Genomic DNA, 26618 nt, shown 5'->3' with positions numbered 1-26618 from the left:
TTGTCTGTATGCTTGAATTATTATGAAATGGTTATGCTTTTTATGATCTTACAGTTCATAAAAGTAATATTAAATTATGAAATTATATAGAAGTTATAATAAAAATATGGGGATCATTTCACCCAAATAGTTTTATTGTTATGGTTTTGCTGTTTAAATGGCAAGGCAGACCTGGTTAGTACTCAGATAGGAGAACACCAAGAAATCCCAGGCTTGCTGAATAGGCTGAGAAATGAAAAAAGCATCCTAGAATACAGGTTCTTGTTGCTAAGAAAATACATAGATGAAACTGACTTGAGCGTGTATTTATTTGAACCAAATAATTTTCATGTGGGAATTGTATTTCTTTTTAAGAAGACGTATTAATCAGTAAACAGATTATTAGCTTTGCATAAGATAAATTTTAAAAAAAAGAACCTTATGCTTTACTGCCATTTCTGACCAGCATTGTTTCTCTAGAGTTACAGAAATACAAGAAGCTATTTCTGGAAACTTCTGCATGCTGAGTATATGCTCTGTCTCTCAGGTATATATCCAGACCCTTTCCATCCAGGGTTCAGACCTGAACATAAACAGAGACAGGTAGATCACTCCTGAAGATGGCTTGTGTCAAGACCTAGATGGGGGTAGTCTTTGCAAATCTCTCTGGCCATCAATACTATTGATCCTCATATCCTTCTGGTCATCTATAAGGATTGGACATAGGCACAGTGCTGCATTGGTTCTGCTCCATCATCATTGGGCAGTTCCCGTTGGTGATGGTGGAGGAGTACCAAATGTTTACTCCCTTTAGAATACTGGGAGGCTTGGCCTTTCTTCCCTGCTCTTTAACATTTACATGAAGTTACTGGTGGAGGACATCTGTTGGTACAGGGTAGGGTATCATCAGTAAAGTATACCCAATTGTGCACTACTACCCTGGCCCATACAGGAGAGGCTGCCATTGTCTCTACCCAGTGTCTAGAAGCTGTGGGGGTCTGGATGGGGCAAAACAGGCTGAAATTGATCTCAAGCAAGATAGAGTGGATCTTTGTTCATTGGGGTTCTCTGATACCTACAGTGTTGACAAGGTGGCATTGTCTCTGAAAGAGCAGGTCTATAACTTGAGGATCTTCTTGGGTATGTGGCTACTGCTAAATAGAAGACTATGACCAGAGGAGCCTTTGCCCAGTTTTGGCTGATGGGCCAGTTGCAGCCTTACCCAGAGTGCAAGGACCTCATGACAGCAACCCATGCACCAACAGTCTGGACTTTTATAGTGTGTTGTATATGAGACTGCAGATATGCATTTGGAGACTACTCAGAAGCTTCAGTTGGTCCAGAATGTGGTGGCCTGGGTGCTAGCTGACACATACCAGCATGAGAACAGAACCCCTGTACTCTAGGCCTGTATTGGCTTCTTAGTGGTTTCTAAATGCAAATTGAAGTGTTGGCTTTAAATTTTAAAGCATGTGGCTTGGCACTCAGGTGCTTGTCGGACCGTCTTCTGCAATTGCTGTCATTCTCCCCGCAACCCATGTCCCCAAGAGAACCTGCTAGCAGCCCCCCATTTCCACAAAGTGAGGGGGTCAAGGCTTGGAGTGCTCCTTTTCTGCTGATGAACTTATATTTTGGAGTAACTTCCCCACAGAGATTGAGTCTGTCCCTACACTATCAGCTTTCCACAGGCTGTTCAAAATGGAGACTTTTCAGAGAGCATTTGAGATGTGAATTGATACCCTTGGTTGTAGTGCTGTGATACATTAGGATTGGTTTATTTGCTTTATTTTCTTCTTTTTTTTACCATGGTCATTTTATTATTTTGTATTGATGGGTGTGGGGGGGATAAATCCAGTAAATATGTTTGTTTATTTATTTATTTATTCATTCATTCATTTTCTATTCCGCCTTTATTATTTTATAATGTATGTGTTTGACTTAGCAAGACTAGTGCTATCTTTTATTATCCCCATGGCATTAATGATAGCAAAATTTCTCTAATGGGTTTTGCATAGCATATCTGCATTTTGGAAACTGTCTCTTTATCCACTTACATTTTCTCTTCATAGATATTTTATAGGAACCTCAGTTTCAACATTTTCTTTCCGCATTCATGAGGAAAGAGAAATTCTGGGTTTTGACCCCAAAACAACTTACAACAGATTTTGTGGAAATGATGAGAAAACCTGTGAACAGCCAACTCACTGGAAAATTGAATATTAATATATTCAATGTGTTGAACTGCAGCTGCCACCCACCAAAGAAATTAAACAATTATTTTTGTGGAAAGAAATTGGTTTTAAATGTGTTTCCTTCTCTCTTTTTTATCGTTTCTGGTTAGTACAGTAGCTTATTTCTTAAACAATTTACAGTTGTCAGTATTATGGTTGTAATTTAAAAAAAGCAAGGTGTTCAACTTGCCTCTAATCAAACCATCAAGGTAGACCAGTTCACTTCAACCCACTACTTTGCTTCACCAGAAGATCCAGCAGAAGTGACCACTGAAGGCCCTCAAATGGCATGGCAGCTTGGCTGGGCTGAACGTTTGGAACTACAGACCCCTCAAAACTTTGCAAAACAGCCTGAAAGAGGTCACTTCAGTCATGGGTTTGATCAAAGCAAAACACACTTCATGGATTCAAAAATTCCTGGTTTTAATTGTTGACTCTGAGAAGTCACATAGACGTCCCCTGTTTTAAATCTGATCAGACAGCATTTTCTAATGGAATTAACTTGTTTCTAAAACATTTTGCTGGAACTAAATTTGTTTACAAAAACAATTTTTTAAAAAAAACTAATGAAGTGTGTAAGAACTTGCAGTTCCATTTTATTTGTGAACTGGGAAGAAAGTACAAGGTATATGTGGCTAAACAGAGGTGGTATGTCCTAGTCAAATTGGTTGTTACGAGAAATTTTAAATTGCCTAAATTGTTCTCCCTCATTTATGTCATCTTTCTTTTGCCTTTAGTTAATTTACTAAGCTATGCCTTGTTATCCAGAGTTGTCTCAGAAAATCAAATGTACGCTTGCCAATTTGTTACGACTAACAGAGTTGTTCCACCTGTGGTGCTAGAGTGAAAGCAAAATGAGTTTATGGACATTACTTATGTGGATTTTTGTTTTTTGTATCTGTATTGTAGGGATAAGAAGAGTTTTATCCTTTGAGTTCTAGGTGTGTTCTCTGAGCTTGGTGGTTTTCCTACAGACATTTCATTACCAGGCAAAGTAACATCAGTGCAGGAAATGTCTGTGGGAAAACAATCAAGCTCAGTGAACACCAGGAACCCCACAGATCAATCCTGAGTGACACACATTCTCTACTATTGGAGTAGAATAGTTATCTTTCTCTCACCCTCATACTTTTCTTGAAGTTACTTATCCTTTGCTCACTGTTTCTCTCTTGTATCCTCTAGCTGAAATGTTACAATAGCAAATAATTGTCTTTATCAGATACTTGTCAGTATCTAACTTGTCCTGGAATCTTCCTTAAAAGCAATACGCAGGCAGTCTCTTAAAATTCTTTGATCTACCTGCAAACTATTTTTTCTTGTCCTCTTTTCAGAACTCAGTTAAAATGTGCCATAAATGAACATTTGCCAGATAGTAAAATAGAGGCTTCCTAGTTATGAAAACTTGCATCTGCTCTACATTTTAATCTCAGTTCTGTTCTTGAAATAACACACCGAGAGTGTTTATGTTCTACCACCATGAAAATTCAGAATTACAGGAAAAATGTAGGAGCTGTATTCAGCCCCGCAATGAGTGGGAGCAACTATGAAATTCATGGAACCAACACTTGCTCTTTTTTCCCCCAGCCTTCTTTGGTTCTATAATTTCAAGTTGCTTTATTCAGCTAGGCAGAGACGACTTTGAAAGAAGAAAACAATCTGACCTGTGTTTTCAAATTAGCACAATTAGAAAAAGGGGGCAGAGAGCGAGATTAAGGGTCACATGCATTATGTGGATCATTTAAAGATAAGCCAGTGTGTTCACTTCTGTTTTAATTTGTACTTCTTTCCAATGTAATATGGTCTCCAATAAAAAGAATCTTCTTAAGTTTCATTGCCAGACTCTTTATGAATATTACAGGTAAACACTCTGTACAGAATTAAGGTTTCACACAACTAAATTCTTAGTGAATATTCAGTTTACACTTCGCAGTATTTTCATCTCTATTTTCCATACATACAGCTAAGGAACTATTTTAATTTTCTGGCATCAGTATCAAATGTTTAGTTATCAGCAACATTTGGAGGTGGGACCAGTTTATGATTTGAAACATAAAGCTAGTTAACAACTTTTAACAAAGTTACTTTCTGAAGAGAATATTCGTAGCTCAGGGTTGAACTGTGGAGTCCTTGGTGCTCTCCGAGCCTTGTTGTTTTCTTGCAGACGTTTCATTGCCAGACTAGGCAACATCTTCGGTGCACTGAAGATGTTGCCTAGTCTGGCAATGAAATGTCTGCAAGAAAACAACAAGGCTCAGGGAGCACCAAGGACTCCAAAGTTACTTTTTGGATAGCTGGCATGTGCAAAAATGTAGAAATACAAGGTAAACATTTAAGTGAAGATGGGTTGGAAAATGGTATTACAAAGCAGATTGGCCCTCTTCCAGAAAATATGGCTGCAGAGGCTGGCTTTAAATGGCATTTGTAATTGCAGCTTCCCAATCATGGTTAGAGAACAGTGAGAATACCATCAGACTGAAGTCAGTGCGTTTGCTTTCCACAGTTACAATGCACAGCTCTTCACTATATCTGCTCCTCAAAATGAGATGCTCTACAAGAAACAAGTATTTGTAGTTTCTCCCCTTTATACAGATTCTTCACCTCTTCAGAGCTCTATGCAGAACATTTTTGCTAAAGATATAACCTTCATTCTGCTGACTGCATATTCACAGGATGTGGCTCATTCCGTCTTCTCAGGTTTTCCACATTATTCTGTGGTGGTGGTGTTTATCTGATGCTAGTATGTTGATTGTCTACGTGTTCTCTGTAGCACTCTCAATAACAAAAAGTTAGCACCTTCCAGCAGTCCTCTGGGCAGAGAACTATTTCTACAATCTACCTAAGTGTTGTCTTTGTCTTACTTTGCCTCATGCCTGATGTCACCTGCTTCTGCTCAGTGCTCTGCTAACAGCTCCAAACCCAGATTCCAAACTGATCATAAAATTCCCAGAGATCATCCAATTAAGCTGAATAGTGAGAAATTCAAATGAGAAAGCAAGCATGTTATTCCATATTCACTATACATGTTATCCTATATTCACTATACTCATGTCTTATAGTTGATGACAAGTCTCTGAATATGGGGAGGAGATACTAAGAGTTGTAGACATCCCTCCTGAAAAGTGTATCCCTTTGCTTAGGAGAGGTTGGCTACCTACTGAACTTAACAATATTGACAATGCTTCTCTCGCTTTTCTTTTTTTTTTCCCTGTCCAGTTAACTCTTCCCCTCATATCACTTCCTCTTGGAGAAGCTTGTTTTAAATTGAGGGTAGTCTCTGAAGTAGGTATAGTAATACATAACTACATAACTATTTTGCTGTCAGAAACAGGATGGATTCACAATATTGCATACTAAAGTTTGATTGGATTGTACCTCTGAAGTTGGGTCAGTACAACATACTAAACCCTAACTATATTTATTTATATCCAAGCAGATCTTGTTCTGTCTACTATAACTTAGTTCACACAAAATGCTAAGACAATGGCTGGATCCCTTGATATGCTGAACCATACATTATTAACCTTTATTTTATCCCAGCTTAATGTTTTATGTGAACTCAGCCACTGTAGTTAGTGTTCCATATGTTTGTGAACTCAGACAAATAAATGCAGGAAACCATGGTTCAGGAAAAACAAAATTGCTACACTACTACATCATATTTCTCAGTATCAATTGCTGATACACCAAATTGGGAAAGTGCATCTGGTTGGCCACTAAGGGAGGCAGATTTATTAGATTTATATTCTGCCTTTGTACAACTCAAGGCAATGTACATAATGCTCCTGCATCTTGTCTACAGAAGAACAATCCTGTGGGTGGGTTTTGCTGAGAGTGAGTGACTGGATCAAAGTCACCCAATCATCTTTCATGCCTAAGGGAGGATTAAACTTAGGGTCTCCCAGTTTCTAGTACAGCACCTGAATCATCACACCAACCTAGTTAAGTCTTTGGTCTGATCCAGCACAATCCTTCAGTTGTGTTCTTAGAATTCTACAAAGAAATGGGAGATGTTACTGGAATGTTGTTCAATCTCAGAACAAGTTATAAAGTCTATTTCCTGTCAATTATTCCATCAAATGTCACTTTTCTCTAACATTGCCAACATTAAACTAGATTATCAAATGTGAAGTTTGACACTCATTTTGTTCCATACATGGTTCTAAAAACAATTCCACCAGCAGGTGTCACTTCCAGGCTCCATTCAGATAGCACACATTCTACATTTCAGTTCTATTCTCTGAGCATCCACCTAATTTCTAAAGCATTTTCCTCACTGAAATATATAATGCTGGGAAAGGTGAAAGGAAAAAGAAAAAGATGACCAGCAGCAAGGTGGATGGACTCAATTATAATGGTGATGGATACGCAATTGGAACATCTGAAAGACTAGACTGGGGACAGACTGTCCTGGAGAAAATCTTTCTATGTACCTGCTAAGAGTCAACACTGACCTAATGGCACATAATCAAAGCATTGGGGTGATCCTGCTTATTGAAGGACAAGTTTTGTTGCCACACTTAACTGTTACTCTTCTAACTCAGTGATTATTGCTATCACAGTAGTTTGCCCTTACTTTAATATACCTGCATTCTGCCATTCATCTGTAATCACTTTTGTCTCCAAGATTTGAGGAGTAGCATAAGCTCACTAGACACATTACCTAATTAGTGTCATAAACTCTTCCAGCTTCTGCGTGTTTTGATATCAGTGGTATCTAGCAGCCTCAAACTGATTATTCCGATAGCAGATTCATCCATCATGTATGTCATCCTCAGCTTCAAATGTTACTTCTATTCTACTCATAATAAATACATCAGTATATACTCTTGGATATTCTTCAGACTACAGGTAGTTCTCGCTTAACAGCCATTCATTTAATGATGGTCCGAAGTTACGACAGCCTCGGAAAAAGTGCTTTATGACCTGTACTCATACTTACAACTGTTGCAAAACATCGTACCACCTCCACAGTAATGTCATCACAATTCAGACACTTGGCAGCTGGCTCATGTTTACAACCAGTTGCAGTGTCCTGTGGTCATGTGATCGCGATTTATGACCCTTTTTGCCAGTTTCCGGCAAAAAACGTCCATTGGGGAAGCTGGATTCACTTAATGACCATTGTAAAATCAGGTCCGGTCACATGGTGACTCACTTAACAACCACATCGCTTAACAACCAGTTTTCCGGTCCCTCTCATTGTTAAGTGAGGACTACTGGTATAGTGTTTCCTCTTGTACTTCTACTATCAAATTCCTCTGATGCCAAGCCATTCCTTAACTGTATTTTTCAAATTCAGTATTCTGATCAGATTTTTGTACTATTTCATATCAAAACTTGTAAGGCACAAAAAAAAAACAGGAAAGAAAATAATAAAATGAGCTAAAATACAACATAGGTGCAAATACTAATATGCTAAAAAAAACCTAAAACATTTTTAAAAGTGAATAAACTACTGGATGATTAATATGGTATACTAATATACTAATTTTCAAAAGTGCTAAAATACTGCACAATAGCATACCAATGTTAAAGATTAATTTATGGCTTCAGATATTAATAACATGAACTACATAACAATTTGTAAAATCAGTATAAGATTGGATGAAAGGGAAGGCCATAGATTTCTATTTTCCTCATTTGGTGTTCTTCTTATGACAGCATAGTATCCAGCAAGCTGCCAAACAAAGTCAAACAAAGGTGTTACAAGATATCAGAATGTATCTGCAAGTAGGTAGAATACATAAAAATGATCCAGCACAACCGGGAATTTTTGTAATGGGGGCAATCACAGAACTTTGGATGTCCCTATAGGAACATTACTTTAAAAAAAAAAAAAGGCTGTTTCTGCACACCTCCCCACATGGACAGTGTCTCACATTAGTAATATTCCTGAAAGGAAGATGTTGAAAGGCACGAGAGTGAATACTTCGTAATACCTTAGAAGGGTAGGTTAAGATATCATGCTGCCTGGGATAATGTAACCAGATTCCAACTTGAAGGATTTTATCATTTGAGCTCCTGTCTGTAAGTCTGCTTCAACAGCTCTCTTGCTCAGTCATAGCCTATTCCCGCCAATATCTGGGAAGAAATCTTCCTCCACAGTATTTTCCTCTTCCAAAAAGCATGGAAAGGATTTACCAAAGTTGGAAGGGCCAAGGCTTGTGAGGAGCAGTTCAACTTTTAAACAAAAATTTTAAAATGTCATCTAGGCTGTTACTCCATTGCTTTTTAGAGTTACATGACCTGCATGACATTAACCCACAAAGCTTTATTTTCTCCTCCTCTTCCATGATTCCTGAATTTGGATCATACTAGAGGGTATGATTTGAGGGGACTAGAAATATTACTTCAGTGGACTATTAAAATAAAAATTACTATGTTTTGAATTTAAAAAAATATTCATATGAGGATCTCTCTTCATCTTATTCTGATAACAATCCTGTGAGATGGGCTGGGCTGACAGAGTGACTGTCTCAAAGTTACCCATTAGTGACGTTCTGTGGCTGAGGATAGACCTGAACCTGGATCTCCCCAGCCCTAGCCCAGTATTTTAGTCATTACATCAGCACTGGCTCTTTCAAATTAGAAGTACTACACAGTTCTTCCCTGTTCAATGGAAAGCCTTTGAATTTAAAGTATCTCAAGAAGACAAGAGATGTAGAGTAAGTGACATTATAGATTCTTTTTTAAAATCACCTAAATTAGTGGCCTTCACATCTAATGCCCACAAATTCCATAGTTTAAACTTCTTTATAAGCATATGTAAAGAAGGATTTTGCTTTTGCAGTCCTAAATTGCCTCATATTTAGTATTAATGGATGCTATCTAATACTGGGACAAGAGAAAACTTATCTATATCTACTTTTCACACCATACATTATAATAGAGACCTTAAATCATGATTTTCTGATGGGGGAACTGCTCTTAATCCCTAATCCTTTGAGGGGAAGTTGATTTTTTATACCGTTTAAATTATTCAATTTCTTTTTTTTTTTTAGGTTTGGTAACCAGAACTATAGATAGTACTCCAAGTGTGGTCTCACTATAAATGTATATACAGAAAGTACTGTTTTATTTTCAGTTCCTTCCTAATGGTCCAAACATAGAATTTGTTTTTTTTTTCCTACAGCAGCCATGCACTAGATTCACATTTTCATTGAGCTGTCTGTGATGACCCCAAGATCCCTTTCCTGATCCCTTTCTTCATCTCACATTCCATTAGTGTATCTGTGAAGTTTGGATTTTTGGGGTAAACATCTATCAACTAATACTTGCTTCCAATGAGCTACATTTGCTATTTTTTTGGTCCTTTCAACCAATCTGAATGGATCGTTTTGGAGCTCTTAACAGTCCCATTTTGGTATCAACACTGAACTTGGCATCTTACTCCTCATCCCTAATTCTGGATCATTTATAAGCAAATTGAAAAGTACTGGTCCAAGTATTCAATACTGACATGTTTGCCATCAAATATCTCAAGTATTCAATGCTGACATCTTTAGAAAAGCCTTGAAGGCTAGGTGACACAAAATGCACTTTTGTTGAAGACAGCTGAGTCCCTTTTAATAAATTCCATTGTTCTGTATATTTATTTTTTTTATTTTAAATACTTCGTAGCATTTTATGCAGAAAGGACATTAAGCTAAAATGTCTATAGTCTCTTTATCTTCTCTGGCTTCTTTTTTTTAAATTGCACAACGTAGAGACTTTGGGAACAGATGCTAACCTTTGAAAAATTCATTTTTTTCTCTAAGAACTCAAAGACAAAACCATTTGGACCTGGGGATTTATTTATTTTTAATTTGGCCAGGAGGCTTACAACTTCATATTCTATGACTGATGTTTGTTTTTAATTATTTTGATTCTCTTCCTGAAAAAGCTAGTTCAGGCCTATGTTGTATGTCCTCCCCAAGGAAGATGAAAGCAAATACTGTACTTTATTAACTGTGTCTGCACTATCCAGCACATTTTTAATGCTCTGTCGTTCAGCAGCCCAATAGTCTCATTTTTTGTTTCGTTTTTTGTTCCTAATATATTTTAAGAGAGTCCGTTTGGTGTCGTTGTTAAGGCACCAGGCTAGAAACTGGGAGTCCTGCCCTAGGCACAAAGCCAGCTGGGTGACCTTGGGCCAGTCACTCTCTCTCAGCCCTAGGAAGGAGGCAAGAGCAAACCATTTCCGAAAACCTTGCCAAGAAAACCGCAGGGCTATCACCAGGAATCAACACTGACTCAAAGGCACAAATACATATGTATATATTGAAGGCACAAACATACATAGTTACGTACATATATATCTTGATGTTGTTGATTTTCTTCCAGGATGGAATAATTCTTGCTTGGTAGTAATAACATGACCGATAACCATGAACCAGGAATGCAATTTAGCCACAAAAAAAGAAAAAGGATTCTGAAATTCTGCAACCACTTGTGGATACCATGTGTTCAGAAGGACACTGACAAACTGGAATATGTTCAGAAGACAGCAGCCAGATGGTTTCAGGCATCTGGAAGCAAGTCCCAGGAGGTACAGTTGACATAACTGGTGTGTTTAAGCCCAAGAGAAGATTTGTATAATAAGCTTGTTTCGGCTTTTTCAGCTTCTGTTTCTCCTACCACAGTCCTTTCAAGCCTATTCTATCCACCTCCTTACCACTGCAGAAAACGTCCAACTGCTCTCCCCTTTCCACCATATTACGGCTTCCCCCCAGTATGCCAGTCCTTAGGAGAGCTATCACGTGATGCTGTAATTCACGATGTACTCTATGCGCGCGCCACGCGAACACAAATAATGACCTACAGCTCTATCTAGAACTGCGCTAGAATAAATGATCTTGAGCTTAGGGCTTCGGAGCGCCCTCGGAGCTAGGACCATCAGGGCAGCTGCCTGAGGACATAGAGACGCAGCTCACTGCGCAGGAGACGCTCCGCAAGGAAACATTGTCGCAGGGAGACAGGTAGGGAAGGAAACAGGAGGGACAGAGAGGCGGGGCAGGAAAAAGACGCCAGCCTCCAATCCAATAATACCCCAGAGGCCTTGGGGGGGAGAGCTTCTCTCTTCCACGCTATTGGTGGAGCAAGCTGCCTTTTACGCGGTATGGCACCCAATGTGGAGCGCGGTGGGATGAAAGGCCAGAGGCGGCATCTCTCCGCAACCCCATCCCTCCGTGTGCGTGAGCGTCTGGGTAACTGCTGGGTAACCGGCAGTTCACGTGTTGTTTTGCTCTTCGCGGGGACGAGCTGAGTGCGAGAAGTAACTCGCTGCGTCCGTGGTGCTGAAACTAAAGGAGCTTGCGCAGTAGCCCCGGGCGGACGGAGGCGAAGGAGCGCGAGCTGACGGTACGAGCAGACCCAGAAGGTACCAGGGACAGGTGCCGCGCGCCGCGGAAGCTCTGGGCTCGCCCTCCTTGGAGTACCGTCCCATCCTGGGGGATGGCGAGCTCCCCCGTGCCGGAGTCGCCCAGCAGCTCCTCGGCTGGCCCCAATCTCAACAACAACAACAACAACCAGCAACAACAGGAGCAGCAGCAGCCACCGCCGGGCGTGCGCAAGTGCGGCTACCTTCGCAAGCAGAAGCATGGCCACAAGCGCTTCTTCGTGCTTCGCTCCCCCAGTGGCGGGGCGGCAGCGGGGGAGGAGGCGTCGCCGCAGCAGCCCGCCCGACTGGAGTACTACGAGAGCGAGAAGAAGTGGCGGAGTAAGTCGACGGCACCCAAGCGGACCATCGCCCTCGACGCCTGCCTCAATATCCACAAGCGAGCCGACGCCAAGCACAAGCACCTCATCGCCCTCTACACGCGCGACGAGTACTTCGCCTTGGCGGCTGAAAGCGAGCCGGAGCAGGAGGCCTGGTACCAAGCGATCACGGAGCTGCTCCGCGAGAGCCAGGCCGCGGCGGAGGGCTCTCCTCGGCATCCGTCACAGCTGGCCTCCTGCGAGGACTTCAGCTACGGGCAACCGGGCTGCAGGCCCCCTTCATCCGCCGCCTACCGCGAAGTGTGGCAGGTGACGCTGAAGCCGAAGGGACTCGGGCAAAGCCGCAACCTCACGGGCATACACCGCCTCTGCCTGGCGGCGCGCACGGTCGGACTGGTGCGGCTCAACTGCGATCGGCCCTGCGTGACGCTGCAGCTTATGAACATCCGCCGATGCGGCCACTCGGACAGCTTTTTCTTCATGGAACTCGGGCGCTCGGCCTCGACGGGGCCCGGGGAGCTTTGGATGCAAGCCGACGACTCGGTGGTGGCGCAGAACATCCACGAGACCATCCTAGAGGCCATGAAGGCACTGCGGGAACTGGTAGAGTTCCGCCCGCGTAGCAAGAGCCAGTCCTCGTCCTCCTCGTCCGGCGGCGCCACCACAGTCGCTGTGACTGGCGGCGGCGGGGGATTATCGTCTATGTGCAGCCGGCCCATCTCTGTTCCCGGCCGCCGCCATCACGCCCACCACCCGCTGGCGCCTCTGCCCCCCAGCCAGACTGGCCTCCTCCGCCGATCGCGCACGGACATCCTGACTGTAGTAGGGAGCAGCAGCAGCGGCAGCAGCGGCAGCCACGGCAGCAGCGGCAGCAGCGGCAGCCACGGCAGCCGGGTGCGGACTGCCAGCGAGAGTGATGGAATTAGGGTTGACTCACTGTCTGGCAGCCCCCTGAGCCCTGAAACCGGGCAAATCCCACACAGCCTTGGAATCAGGGGGGGAGCTAGCCCACTAGGGGGCCCAACTGCAGCCCATTCTAGTGGCTCCCTACCTTTAGGGCATTCTTCCACCCTGTGGCCAAAGTTGACCACAGAGCCAAGCCTGGCCGCTCAGCGTTTATCCAGCTGCAGCGCCTCTGCCTCTGGTTCCCCCAGTGACCTAGCTGGCTTCATGGCTTTTGAGGAATTGGGCTCCAGTCCAGCTGGAGAGCTACTGCCTTTCTCATCTTCTTCAGCAACAAGCCACCATAGCAACACACCTGAGACTCCTCCTGGCTGGCAGTTGGATGGTTACATTGCTATGGAACGGGGACCCCTTCGCCACCAGCCATACCCTTGTGGAGAGGACAAGGTTCCCAGGAAGCGCACTTACTCTCTGACAACACCAGCACACCAAGGCTCCTTGCCTCCTCCAGTTTCCTCTGCCTCCCTGGACGAGTACACACTCATGCAGGCCACCTTTCCAAGAGCAGGGTATTCTCCAAAGGTAACCTATACTCCTTATCCTGAGGATTACTGTGATGTGGACATTGGGTGTGGTGGCATCAGCAGTGACAGGCCACACTTAGGCTGCAGTGCACCTAAGGAGGATGGCTATATGCCCATGAGTCCCAGCATGGCATCTGTCTTGCCGTTGCGGACTGATCCTGATGGCTATATGTCTATGCACCCCACCAGTGTGTCGGCCCCACAGCAGATTGCTCAACCTCATTCCCACAAGACCAACAGGGAGATTTCCCCAGATGATAGTGGCTACATGCGCATGTGGGGTACCAGTACCAGGCTGCCTGGAGAGAGTCCAGAAGAGAGATTGGCCAATGATGACTACATCAGTATGTCCCCTTTGCTTTTGCCCCCTTTGCATGGACCTTCTGCCTTGGACTCACCTGTGCTTTCTACTGATCATTTCAGTGCCCTGAGGCTTGGAAGCCAGGCTGGCTACTTGGGTAGCCTATCGCATGCATGCCAACAGCAGCCAGATTCTCACAGTGAGAGAAAGGACAATGACCAGTACGTGCTTATGAGCTCTCCCACAGGCAGACAAAATTACACTCCCAAAGGGGAATTCTTTCTTGCTCCATGCAACGATATTGCAAGGCATTTATCCACACATCACAGTCAAGCTCGGAGCTCTCTCAGCCAACAGACAGGCAATGCCCAGCCCAGCCACCCTTCTTTAGGGCTTTTGCCACCCAGCACAAGTGAGCAGTCTCTTCCAAAGGAACCCCAAAGTTCCAGTGGGGATTATGTTGACATTGGCTATTCGCTGGCACCAGCCTGTGAGACTTCACCTTCCCTGCTTAACCCTGGCTTAGGTGGGCATAACGGCTCAAGGATTTCCAACTATATGAACCTCAACTTCAATGGTCCGCAGCCAAATGTCACCTCTCTGGGGTCCTTGGAAGAAGTACTTTTGCCAGGATCCTGCCCTAACTCTGGGCAGCTAGACAAGCATTATTTAAAGATGGGAGTGCAGATGGCTTGCCTTTCCAGCCCATCTTCTGAAGCCAGTGACTATACAGCGATGATTTTTACCACTGCCACCGCACCACCCCAACCCATCTCACATAAGTCAGAAAGTGTTCGTGTGGCCGGTCCTGGCCCCGGACTGAAGCAACTTACCCTTCCTGGTGTGGAGGCCTTTGTTTTTGCTAGCCCTCCTTTTAATCCCAATCATGGAGCCAAAGTCATTCGTGCTGATCCTCAGGGGCGTCGGAGGCACAGCTCAGAAACTTTCCTATCTACCACCACAGTGACTCCTGTTTCTCCTTCCTTTGCACACAATCCTAAGCGGCAGAATTCTGCCTCTGTAGAAAATGTGTCCCTCAGGAAAAATGAAGGCTTGGGGGAAGAACAGAACAGCAGCCCCATGTGCCGGGAAACCTCAGCTGGCTTCCAGAATGGCCTCAACTACATTGCTGTTGATGCATTGGATGGAAGCCATTTGGCAATTGGAGACCAAGTCGAGCACAAAGGCAGGCCTCCTCTCAACGGAAGTATCAATGGCACTTATGTCAGTATAAATGTCCTGGCCCACAATCTGAAAAAAACGTCTTTAGTGAAAGGTAAGTTTGCAAACTTACTCCTGCTCCCCTTTCAGTAACTGAGTTTTTGAAGGAGGGATTACATTAAAGCCAAAGAAAGCACAACATCAAGATGCTTTGGCCATTTGCTTTAAATTATTTTGCTGAACTTGTGGGGAGATGCTAACTTAAGGTTATACGAAAGTATTCCAGATTTAAATATGCAAGTCTCAGCTAGTGCGTTGTTGTTTCTTAGTCCAGTAACATTTGGAAGCTGCAATTCTAGGAGTAATTCCTAATGAAAAAAAAATAGGATGTAGTTCAAAGTAAACAGGTAAATTCTCCTTCAAGTGGAGCTGGACTTCTGGTGATTTTGTAGATATAACCATGAAGTTTTCTTGGCAGCAACATGAAACTCATGTACCACTTCCTTCTTCCAGGATGCTTTTTCAACTTCCCAGTCTAATGTGCTGCATCTGTGATATACTCAGGAAAACTCTCCTCCAAGTACTAATCTAGGGCTACCATAACATAAAAAATGAGGATAGGTATTGGAAGGCAGTTCAGAGATAGGGAAAATGAACTCTCGGCTGCCATTTAGAGGTCCAGATTTTTACAGCCTAGATACCATAGCCCTAACTGACCAGATCTTATCCTGCTTTGATTTTGAGATGAGCCAAGTTAGCCAGGTTCAGAGTAATCATAAATAGAATTGTGCTGTTGACACTTTTGCCTATCTTTTTTCTTTTGCTACAGAGATCTTAAACTAGTCATGCTTTTATGCTCTCTCCTGCATGTTTTCTCCCATTGGGGAGTTCTTACTGCTCCACTCTGTTATGGAATGATAACACTATTTTTATTTTTTTTACTGAAGAAAAACACAAGGGCAAAAGGGACATACCAGATAGTATGAATGGACAGTATGTACACCATATATAACACAAGATATGAAAAACAAACCCTGTAAATGCTATCAAGAAAGCTTGGCAAGATTGCTCTAAAGTCCTCTTCCTTGGCCCTTGTAAAAAAGACAAAGAAACCCAACAGATTCAGATGTTGACGAAGAATGGATCTCAGTCATTCACTGCTGTGAACTGTGTGCACATTTATCCTCCCAGGATTACATAATAATTTACTTTGGTTCCCTCCCAAGTGTGAAGTTCGTGTCATTCCTGATGCCTTGATAAGTGCAGTGGAGTTAATTGTTATGGAATAGTTACATTATTTTTATATACAGTATGCAGTGGTATGCATTTTTGTTGCAAGTTTCAAGCAAGGCCACACAATATCAGGTCTATTACTTTGATCTGAATTCTTGAATGAAAACTTGGAATAGTGAATGCAAAATACACTTTTTCAGTGTTACTCTATTGACATTAACTTTAAAAGTTTACCCATCCCAAATAATAATAACAAAACAATAAGGAAAATACTAGCATTTAACAGAATAACTCTAATAAGTAATAGAAGTAATTCTGCAAATTGGTGTATCTCACAGAACTTAGCAGTTGTGTTTTGTCTAGCACAACATCTGTAAAGGATAAAAAGGTGAGACTGAAATAATAGTGTTCCTGAAGGTGTATAAAATAGTATCAAGTCTAGGTGTGTTTGCCTTTTCCCCAGCTGCATGCTCCAAGCAACCTCCTGATTCAACAGTGCACAGTCCCTGTTCACGTTTATTCTTTGAACTTGCTGAGCCAAATAAGCCAACTGTATTTTACAAGATAAGCAGGAGAACAAGGCAAATAATTTGGTATTAGTTGCTTGCATGAGGAAATGGAGGAAAAGTGAGGCTAGTCTTCCTCACCTAGAATCCATCAGTCCCAATCTGCACAAAGTTTTGTTTTTAGTCACTTCCAGGTGATTCAGGCTGTGCACTTGTCATTTAAAAGAGGCAAAGGACCATGGAGGAATGATTGTTGACTATTGCCCTTTTTAAACTCTGCACCTTCTGCTTCAGTCCTGCTCAAAAAGTAAAGCAAATTGTCTTAATATCAAAAAGTCTTTGTCAGCCAAGGAGATACAAAATAGGTGTGTAAATGTTTCTGTGCTTGTTTTTAGTTCCAGAGACATATATATTCTTCCTTCTGGTCTGGTTGTATATCCAGTATATGGAGTATAAATACAGCTGAGTCAGTGCAAAGAAAAACCATTCAGTTCTTTCATAGTTGGCAAGAAAATGAAAACCTATTGATCCCTCAAAGGATTAAATCAGTGGATTTAAGTAAAATGTTGTTGCATTGAAGAACCTTATAATGGGCATAAATGTAAGTCTAGTTTGTTTATGGATCTTGACAGTGTTTGATTTCACTTGGACATGGCAACAAAATATACATAGGTAACTGGATTACTTATTTTTAATAGTAAATTTTATTAGAGTTCAAGAGAAGAATAAAAACTACAAAAAAAACAAAAACAAAAAACTACAAAGAAAGAAAAAAATGAAAAAAGTGCAGAAACACAAGAGATTTTTTTTTTCAAATTTACAAAAAAAACTTCCTAATCATTTTTCTCCCATCCAAAAGGTAAAAATATTTAATTATTCCCTTCCTACCACTATTCTATACATTTTTGTCTACTATAATAAGAATCAAATTAAAAAGCACATAAGTTGTCTGCTATTATACTTAATAGTACAACAATTTTAATAATCCCAATCTTAATAAACCCAAAAAACAAAGACAATTCAGAACAGTAATTCCCTATCTTTAAAAGGGAATAACATCAATCAAATCCTTAAAGCAAACCAGATAAACATTCTTTAACCCTAATACAACAGTTTTAATAATTTTCATCTTAATAAACCCAAAAAAACCCAAAGCCAATTCAAAACAGTAAATCCAAATCTTCAAACGCAAATAGCATCAATCAAATCCTTAAGGCAAGCCAGATGAACATTCTTCAGCCCTTATCCCACTTCAAAATAAACCAGAGCAGTTACACATCCCCACAATGTGCACAGACCTTTCCTCTTGAAAGAACCAAACAGCCCAACTGCCCCCCTCAGGTTCTTTTCATGGCATTCCAGCAGGAGATCAATTTTACTTATGGCTTGCAGATCACCCTCTCCCTTAGATTTCTCCAACTCCACTATCCAGTCTTCATCCAGCATCTCCATAAAAATCCCAATCTCAGTCTTAAAAAAAACCAAACCTTTCTATCCCTCTTAAATTCCTCAATTTCATCCACCACATCCCCAATCTGATGGCACATTTTAGATCTCATATTTTCCACCATGTCCTAGGTATCTTGCAAAAAAAATTGATAAAAGTCAGAAGAAATGTGTATAAAATCCTGGTGAAGGTCAGAAAAAATCTGTTGAAATCCTCCATGTCTCACGCAGTAGATTATGGTGCCTCCTAAGAGCTTAACCAGTGAAAGTCGGAGCTATGGAAGAGTTCCAAAGTGTGTTTACATAAAATGAGTGAGATAGCAGACTGTTCTCAAGGGAAAGTGAAAACAGAAAGCTGAAGGTTCAAATCAGCCGATTCAACGAGTAAGAAAATGCTAGTATCTTCAAATTTAATAAAAAAATAACTGGAAGACAATTGTTTACTCTCAATCTTTGGAATTTCCTGTGGAAGGCAAACAAAATCCAAAACTTAAAATAATTTTTTTTTTTAAAAATAATCCCAAATATAACGTTAAGCACCAAGAGAACCAGCTTCTCCTCACTATAGAAAGCCTCTCATGGGTACATACACACACACACAAACACACAAATTGGTGATTTAGAAATGGGGTCACCCGTCTTAGTGTCCCTTTAAAGCTACAGCACAGCTTGGAAAGTGATGAAGTCCCCGCCTCCCAGCTGGCTCTTACCAGTTGAGCGCAAAATGCTGTTTGCGATCTTCTGGCTGCAAGCAGCTGTCCGAAAGACAGATCGAGTGATTCCAGGTATTCTCCTTGATCTGGAGAACATTTCTGGGCTTTAGGAAAACCTGCCTGAGCCTGAAATAAATTACCATGTTGTCAGCTCTGCCTGCTGAACCAGCGGGCACAGCCATTCAGTCCGCCATTCCCACCAGAAGCCAGGTAACTGGATTACTAACACTGAAAAGTGCCGTACATCGAAACGATTAATACAATGGTAAAATAGATTCCTAGGGGACACAGTGGCACTGCAGGTTAAACCGCTGAGCTGCTGAGCTTGCTGATCGGAAGGTTGGTGGTTCGAATCCACGTAACGGGGTGAGCTCCCGTTGCTAGTCCCAGCTCCTGCCAACCTATCAGTTCAAAAACGTGCAAATATGAGTAGATTAATAGGTACCGCTTTGGTGGGCAGGTAACGGTGTTCCATTCAGTCATGCCAGCCACATGACCACGGAAGTGTCTATGGACAAACGCCGGCTCTTCGGCTTTGAAACGGAGATGAGCACCGCCCCCTAGAGTCGGACACGACTGGACTTAATGTCAAGGGAAACCTTTACCTTTACCTAAAATAGATTCCTACATGACCAAATGACCGCAGCCAGAGAGCTCATAAATGACTTTATGTCAGCTTGGAGAGTTGTATCAAAGAGAATGCTACAGAGCTATGTCCTGGGCCCTTTGCTTTCATCTCCAGACCAGAGCTGAAGCCATAGCTGAATCAGAGTTTGGGTTTTTTTCACCTTCTCTTGGCCAAAGCCTTCCTATTTATACAATGTGAGTCACTTGGGTGGCAACTGAGCTGGTGATATGGGGGTGGGGTGAATTCTCCCATCTCCTGTTGGCCATTTTGGCACGTGGGCACATTCCCTTCCCCTTTCCACTGAACAGCATGTCAGCAGCCACATCAAAGGTTGAATAGGGGTTGAACCAGCAGAAACTTCCCACTTCCCATAACTTGCTGGCACTTCACAGATTCCCTGCATGGCATGCAATCATCTGAGCTATCACCATGCATGACTGGCCAGCATGGTCATCAATATAACTGGGGGTGGAGAGTGGGGTAGGGGCTCAGCAAATTACAAGGTCAGCATTGACCTGCAACCTGTGGACACAGTGTGCAGAATTCCCATTTCAGTCAGCACCAGCCCTGTCAGATCTCTTCTGTACAGAATGCTGCCGGTTGAGCATAGCGGTGGCTCTGGCAGTAGCAGAAGGAATTTCCAACTTCTTACAGCAGTCACCAACTCACCAACTACCCTAGGTGCCAGGGGACTCCTACCTCAGCTACTAGTAGCTGCCTACAAACTGCTGAGGCATTGTATTGAGGACCTCTTTCATACAGTTTGTTGATAGCCATGCCATGAAGTTGCATCAATGGCAGCTCTTGCTCTAACAGGTGCCATCACACACAACCAGCCACCACACCATGTGGGGCATCTCTTGGATTCTCCTCCAAAGTGTGTGAGCAGGAGTCAGCCTTTCAAGGTAGATCAGATTGGGAAGCAGACACCACAGGAAGACCAGAACTATACTTTACTGAGAAAGGCTATAATAACAGAATCTTGCAAGTCTGCCTGTGTCTTCCCTTCCCTCCCTCTTATACCCCAGGGAATCAGGGGAGGGCTAGTTTGAGTTTCTTTGTAATACTCTCCTGCCTCTTTGGATTTAATGCATGTTTCTTCTGCACCTGGTGTTTCTCCAACGTCATTTCCTTGGCTCCCTACTGAAGCCAATTTAGTGGCCTGCTAGAACCACTAAAATGGAGCAGAGCTTATAACACAGCTGAGAAGCTGGCACAGAAAAAGAATATTATCTTAGATAGCTTAAATGAGCATGCCAGAGAAACACAGGTTATTGATCTTACACACTCAGCCCTCCCAAGCATAAAGAATCACACACTTAGACAGATTAGGTTAAGATAAGTAAAAGAATTCCTTACTGACTTTATTGTTGCTTCTGTTACATCCATCTTGGTGGAAAAGATGAAGTTCCTTTGTTCTTCTTTTCTTTCTAAATACTTAGTTTGCCCTAAACCCTCAGCCCTATTTGCTGCCAAGAGCTGTGTGGAAGAAAGGGGCAGTATTCTTCATCAAGGCCCAAGCACATGACCCTGATGAATGGAGAGCACAGCAGCATGCTTGCTTCTCCCTGGGTGGAAGAAGGGGAAAGAGAGGAAGAGGAAGTGTGAGTGGCAACAAACAGCTTCCTCAGAGTTGCATTGTGGGACAACTCAATTTACATGCTAATTCTCATGCTAATGAGGCCTGCTGGATTTGCCAGGACTTCCAACACCTACAACAGGTCATGTGGGGGTGGTGCCTGCTAAGACAGGACTCTTTGCTCGGCCCATGTCTACCCACATGGTATGTGGAAGTCATGTGGGGAATCTTGGAGGAGAAAGTAGACACTGTCTCCCAGATCCTCTGTACAGCCTACCCATGCACAGGGCAGGGGATCTGGGAAGAAAGAGAGCCTCTTCTGCTTTCCTGGAATTCTTCCTCCAGATTAGCCTCTTTCCCAAGGCTTGGCCTCAGCCCAAATTAGGGAGAGCGATCAGTGGATCTTTTCCCATTAGCAGGAAAATCTACCAATCACTGCACCTTAGCTTGCCCCACAGTAGATTATTAAGACAGCACCACTCTCAATTTTTGTTAACAATGTAGTCTACAGTCTGGTTATTTTGACAGAGTAAATTTGTGCTGGCATACTTTGTGCCATCTCAAGGACTGAATGACAGCACATTAATCTGGTGAGCAGGATGTCCCTTTTTAGGCAACCTCAGGAGTCTTTGCAGAATGAAGTTTTCATACAGGAAAACATGTTATAAAATCTTGTGAAAATAAGCTCATTCAGTCTAGTGAATTCAGTAGTGCCAGCTTTTTTTGTTGATGGTGGTGCTATCAACCTGACCTCTGCCTGCTCTTCCTGAATGCTCTTGATACCCTTGATGCTCTCAGCCAATCTGTTGATAGGTTGCTCATGACAGCTGTGTGAGGCTTTGGTGACAGCTGAGAAAAGATGCAGCTGCTTTAAAGAGTTGCTGAAAGGTGCGATTGTGCTCCTACACATTCCAAGTATATTTTCTAAATTATTCCCAATGCATTGTACAGCACTAATATGCATATATCTGTGTCCCAACACTCAAAATGTTGTGAACCATGGAAACTGATGATAGCAGGGAAAATGAGTTCCTGATACCATAATAATTTAGTTAGTTTCTAAAACAAATAAGCTTGAATGCCCAGTTCTGCCTGGGTTATTGTTTTATTATCTCTCTTGGAATATTTATCATCTTTCTTTTCTTTGCCAAATTGTCCTTTGAACCTAGAAGAAAAAAACTGTACTAAGCAAAACAAGAAGAAAGCTGTGATGGAGAGGAAAAATGCACCACAAATCTACACTTTCTGCTTCCTAGATAGCATGTTGTAAGGAGATCAGATAATTCAGAGCAAAGTCCTTTGTGTTCCCTGAAAGAATTGCTCACCTGTGTTTACTCTAGCTTTACTAGAGGAAGTGGATAGTTTCTCTTCTGATCTCCTGTTCCCGGGTCTAGGAGGAGAATTGTGGCAATGATGCTGGAGGGAGACCTAACAGCGTATTGTTAGATCTGCAGTGTCTTCACTGCCTCTAGGGAATGAAACACGGAGCATCTTCTGTGGCAGCAAATATTTCTGGAGCAGCTGTGAATTCCTAAGAAGGGATATAGCCTTAGAAGTCAGCTGTGAGGAGGGCAGGCACGCCTACATTAACTGGTGATTTAAAAAACAGTAGTTCAGTACTTATGGATAGGCTGTACCTCTGTTTACTTTTGATTAGAGTTTACTGATTTGTTTTTTTTTCCCCTTTCCAGAATGAAGAAACCAGTTTTACCATTATACTTGGTAGAACTGTCATCATTTTAGATTTAAGCTGCTTTAAGATCCATTTTAATCCCTACTTCATGTAGCTTTCAGAACATTTCTTCATTATTATTGGAGGAGAAGCAACCTGTCTCATTCACCAGGATCTTTTGCAACACTGTGCCGCTGTTTGCATAAATTGTGCTCAGCGTGGTATCTTTTAGGACTTTGGACCTCTGCAGCGGGCTGATGGATTGTGATCATTGCCTTTTCAGTACCAATGAACTGTACTTACTCCTCAGCATGTTAAGAGGTTCTGCTTGCACCTGCTACAGCAGTAAAATCTGGTGTTTACTAGCATATTTTCAAACCTCTACAGCACTACCTCAGTTTAAAGTCAAACTGGATTTGTATTGTGGTTTAGGATGGCTGGTATTTCCTTTCTCTCAGTGGCATAGTTCAGTCGTCAGCCTTACTGAATCTATCAAGAACCTGCTGCTGGCTGGCTGCTTCGTTTACTTACGTGCAAAGCCCAAAATGGGACCTGAAAAACTTAAAGCCAAGATGAAACTTGATAGATTAGATTTCTATCAATATATTTATAATAACTATAGGATATGCTACAGAAGCAACAAAACTTGGTACCGTTAAACTATATTGGGATGTCATTCTATACCTCTGATACATTTGTTTGATAGTTTCTGTTTATCTTTTAAAGTCCTGCAGACTTCAAGATCTTTTATCCTATTTGTATGCTTACGTTTATCAGCTACTCTTGGTATTCGCTTATTTTCTTGCAACTAAACTTTAGAAATGAAGGCTAATATGTGTCAAAAAGATGGCAAACTTTTGTACAAAATACAACATATTATTCAGTAAGGCTGAATATTTTTCTTCAACAAGAAATAACAGTTTCCATTTAAAAAAAAAAGAGCATAACATCTGGGGAGAGGGCAAAATTTTCAGTCATTCTCCCAGAAATAGTTCACAAGGACATACATATTCAGTATTTTGAAAATAACAGTGTCATGGCTGCTATTTTTACATATCTCATCTTCAAAGCTTGCACTATGGTGATCCTCCTCTTGTTGCTTCTGGTCTGTATTTGAGTGAAGAAACTTTTAAAAAATGTATTGTTATTTCAAAGGTACCTGATCATTACTATGAGCAACCATAAGTTTTTCCTTGAACATTCTCTGTGTTTAAGTAATGAACACTATGTCACCAGAAGCAGCGCTTTCTATCTTTACTGAGCTAATGTTTTATCGCTCAAGATAATGCAAAGTTCTCCTGCTTCCATGCTGAGCATTGGGACAGAAGATTCTGTAAAAAGATACATCTGAATGTAATCTCTACCCACTCAAGGTTCCTTTGAGGGAATGGGAGGAGAGCATAACACATAAGCTGAAGTATGGAATGATCAAATAACAAGAAATAAAAAAGTGCAACACCCCAACTTTCCGCAGAAGTTTTTGACCACAATTTCTAACATCCCTGATCAATACCCAAGCTGGCTTAGGTTGTGGGAATTGTGACCCAAAACATCTGGAAGGCACTACATTGTGGGGGACTGTCAAAAATTAAATTAATGAAGATGGCTATGTATGGTGTCCTCAAGTAACAGAGCACTCTGTCTGATGATCTTAGGGGGAAAAATCAGTTCCTGATATCATACTAGTCAGTTTACTTAGTTTCTAAAATAAATGAGCTTGAATATATACGGACTTCTTGTCAATACTTTACATTTCACAAAGGCATATGCAAATAGTTACATTCTTAATCTAGTTTACAATATGAAACCAAAATGTATAAATGTTAAATTTGCTAACACTTTGCTATGTATATTGGGTCTTTGTACATTCTGCCTGATTTTACCTTAAATTTTAAATATTTTTTGCTATGTAACATTAACAGTTATAAGCAGTGTTTTCTTTTTAGAAATATAATTGTTTCTGGACATTGAGATAGTAAATATATTTCTTGCCATTGTGCTAAGGCAAAACACTTAATTTATCTTGCTGTGTCTTCCAATGCACACTATGTATAGAGGAATAATCAGTGATGCTGCTGGGGAAGAGAAAACATGGAACTAAAATTTAGTCTTTAGTCTTTACTGATCTTGGCTGCTATCCTTAATAGCCATATGCAATAAAATGTTATTTATTGAAGGATTAAAGTCCTTGAAGGCCTGTTCTTTTTTTAAATCAAAATTGTTCTAAATAATACAGCTTTCTGCTATGTTTTTGAGCCTCTTAATCTGTTTCTCTAGCCAAAAGCTCCATCAGTAGAAGTGAGAGTTAAATTCTGTCTTTTGCTTGAAAATGTGCAGTGTACTCCTGGGAAAATACTTTCAGATTTGGAAGCAGTCTTTTATTAGTAACAGTGCTTTTAAACAGATATTTTGCCTCATCAGCCCCAGTAATAATGAGGTTAATTCAGGGAAACTATTGCCAAATGGACATCTCTGCTAGTGTCACCACTTTGGGTAAGTAGCATCTCCAGAAGTTAATATTTTTCATCTTAATGACTTTTTTTGATTTATAGCAATGTATATTAGATGAAGGGACGTGGTGGTACTGCGGGTTAAACCGCTGAGCTGTCGATCGGAAGGTCGGCGGTTCGAAACCGCGCGGCGGGGTGAGCTCCCGTTGCTAGTCCCAGCTCCTGCTCACCTAGCAGTTCGAAAACATGCAAATGTGAGTAGATTAATTGGTACCGCTTCGGCGGGAAGGTAACGGCGTTCCGAGTCATCATGCTGGCCACATGATCCGGAAGTGTCTATGACAACGCCGGCTCCAAGGCTTAGAAACGGAGATGAGCACCGCCCCCTAGAGTCGGATTCGACTGGACTTTACGTCAAGGGAAACCTTTACCTTTACCTTTACTATATTAGATGTATTTTGAGAAGCTTTAGTAGCTATAAATTGCACTGTCAATTCTTTCCAGATATCAGAATCTGACATTTAGAAATCCTTGGATCTAATAAAATACTCATTTGTAAAATCTTGTTTTATTAAACTTTAATAAAACTTTAAAGTTTTATTAAACTTTTATTAAACTTTATTAAACTCTAAAAGATTTAATTTCTTACAGCATGTAAAATGGCCCATCTTTTTCTGCCATAATTCTACCAGCCATAGAATTCTGATAATTTTTAGGGAAAAAACACTGCAAAACAATTGCCTCTAAGAATGAGACCTGCATAATGCATTTGCAAGCATAAACTAGCGTGAGTGGGCTCTGTGGAAGATTAAGGGGGGGAAAAAACTTAAAGATGCTGGTCTTTGACAGACACTCCTCCATCCACTTCTTCCTCGATGCTGTCCTTCTCCTCTCGCTGGCTGTGAGGTCATCAGCGTATGTCATCAGCAACATTGGCAAGTGCTCTGGACATTTGGCAGCTGGCTGCCTTTCCCTCACCACAGACACATAAAACTCAACTCCCTGCCTACCCCAAAGTCTGCCAAATCTACCTAACTCACTTAGCAGCACAAGAAGCATTGTGGTGAGTCCTCCCTCCCTCTTCATTTTCCACACTGCAGAACACATTTGTGGGTATGCATGTATCGTGTTCCCAAGAGGTCAGCTACCCAGGAGTAAGTGCCTTTGAGCTGTGTGGGAATTAATAAAGAAGGTAGGATTGCACTGCTCTGCTGTAGTGCACGTGGACCTCAAACATTTGGGAGCGGGAGTTTGGAGTAAAGACAACATGAGAATCGCATTTGCAAATCCAGGCAGGCAAGGGGAAGGTGAGTGCTTAGTAGCTTCAGCAGGGCATTCACCTTGGAAAAAATCCATACCACCACTCCTATTATTTTTATTTTGTTTTTTGACAAGGCCTAATAAATATTTATGCAATGTGAACTTTTTTCTAGATATGCATCACTGGCTATAAATTGGTACAAATGCAAACAGTACAGAAAAACGTAAAAACAAAAAAAGCAAAACAAATGCCAATGCTGCTATTTGTATGGCACA

At 41.7% G+C, this 26618-nt stretch overlaps 2 protein-coding genes and 1 long non-coding RNA gene across 3 annotated transcripts in view; 2 read left to right on the top strand and 1 right to left on the bottom strand.

Moving 5' to 3' along the window:
* Positions 1 to 4031, top strand: part of POFUT2 (protein O-fucosyltransferase 2) — a 29064-nt gene extending 25033 nt beyond the window's left edge. Inside the window, exon 9 of the mRNA XM_063317818.1 lies at positions 2049 to 4031. Coding sequence (XP_063173888.1) covers positions 2049 to 2202 — 154 coding nt within the window. The 3' untranslated portion in view covers positions 2203 to 4031. The remainder of the gene's footprint in view (positions 1 to 2048) is intronic.
* Positions 4032 to 4487: 456 nt separating this feature from the next.
* On the bottom strand, positions 4488 to 11170 carry LOC134507291 (uncharacterized). Its single transcript, XR_010068889.1, has 3 exons — positions 11007 to 11170; positions 6146 to 6200; positions 4488 to 5173 (listed from the first exon to the last, which is right to left on the bottom strand). It is a non-coding gene; the product is annotated as an uncharacterized LOC134507291 (long non-coding RNA).
* A 191-nt stretch (positions 11171 to 11361) lies between these two features.
* On the top strand, positions 11362 to 24816 carry IRS2 (insulin receptor substrate 2). Its single transcript, XM_063317817.1, has 2 exons — positions 11362 to 14970; positions 22652 to 24816. The coding sequence occupies exons 1-2, from the start codon at positions 11643 to 11645 to the stop codon at positions 22654 to 22656; spliced, it is 3333 nt and encodes a 1110-aa protein (XP_063173887.1). The 5' UTR covers positions 11362 to 11642; the 3' UTR covers positions 22657 to 24816.
* Positions 24817 to 26618: the final 1802 nt, after the last annotated feature.

This window comes from Candoia aspera, chromosome 1 (assembly GCF_035149785.1).
Source record: "Candoia aspera isolate rCanAsp1 chromosome 1, rCanAsp1.hap2, whole genome shotgun sequence".
Taxonomy (NCBI): Eukaryota; Metazoa; Chordata; class Lepidosauria; order Squamata; family Boidae; genus Candoia; species Candoia aspera.
Note: the sequence above shows the minus strand (reverse complement) of the source record. Positions and strands in the feature narration are given on the sequence as shown.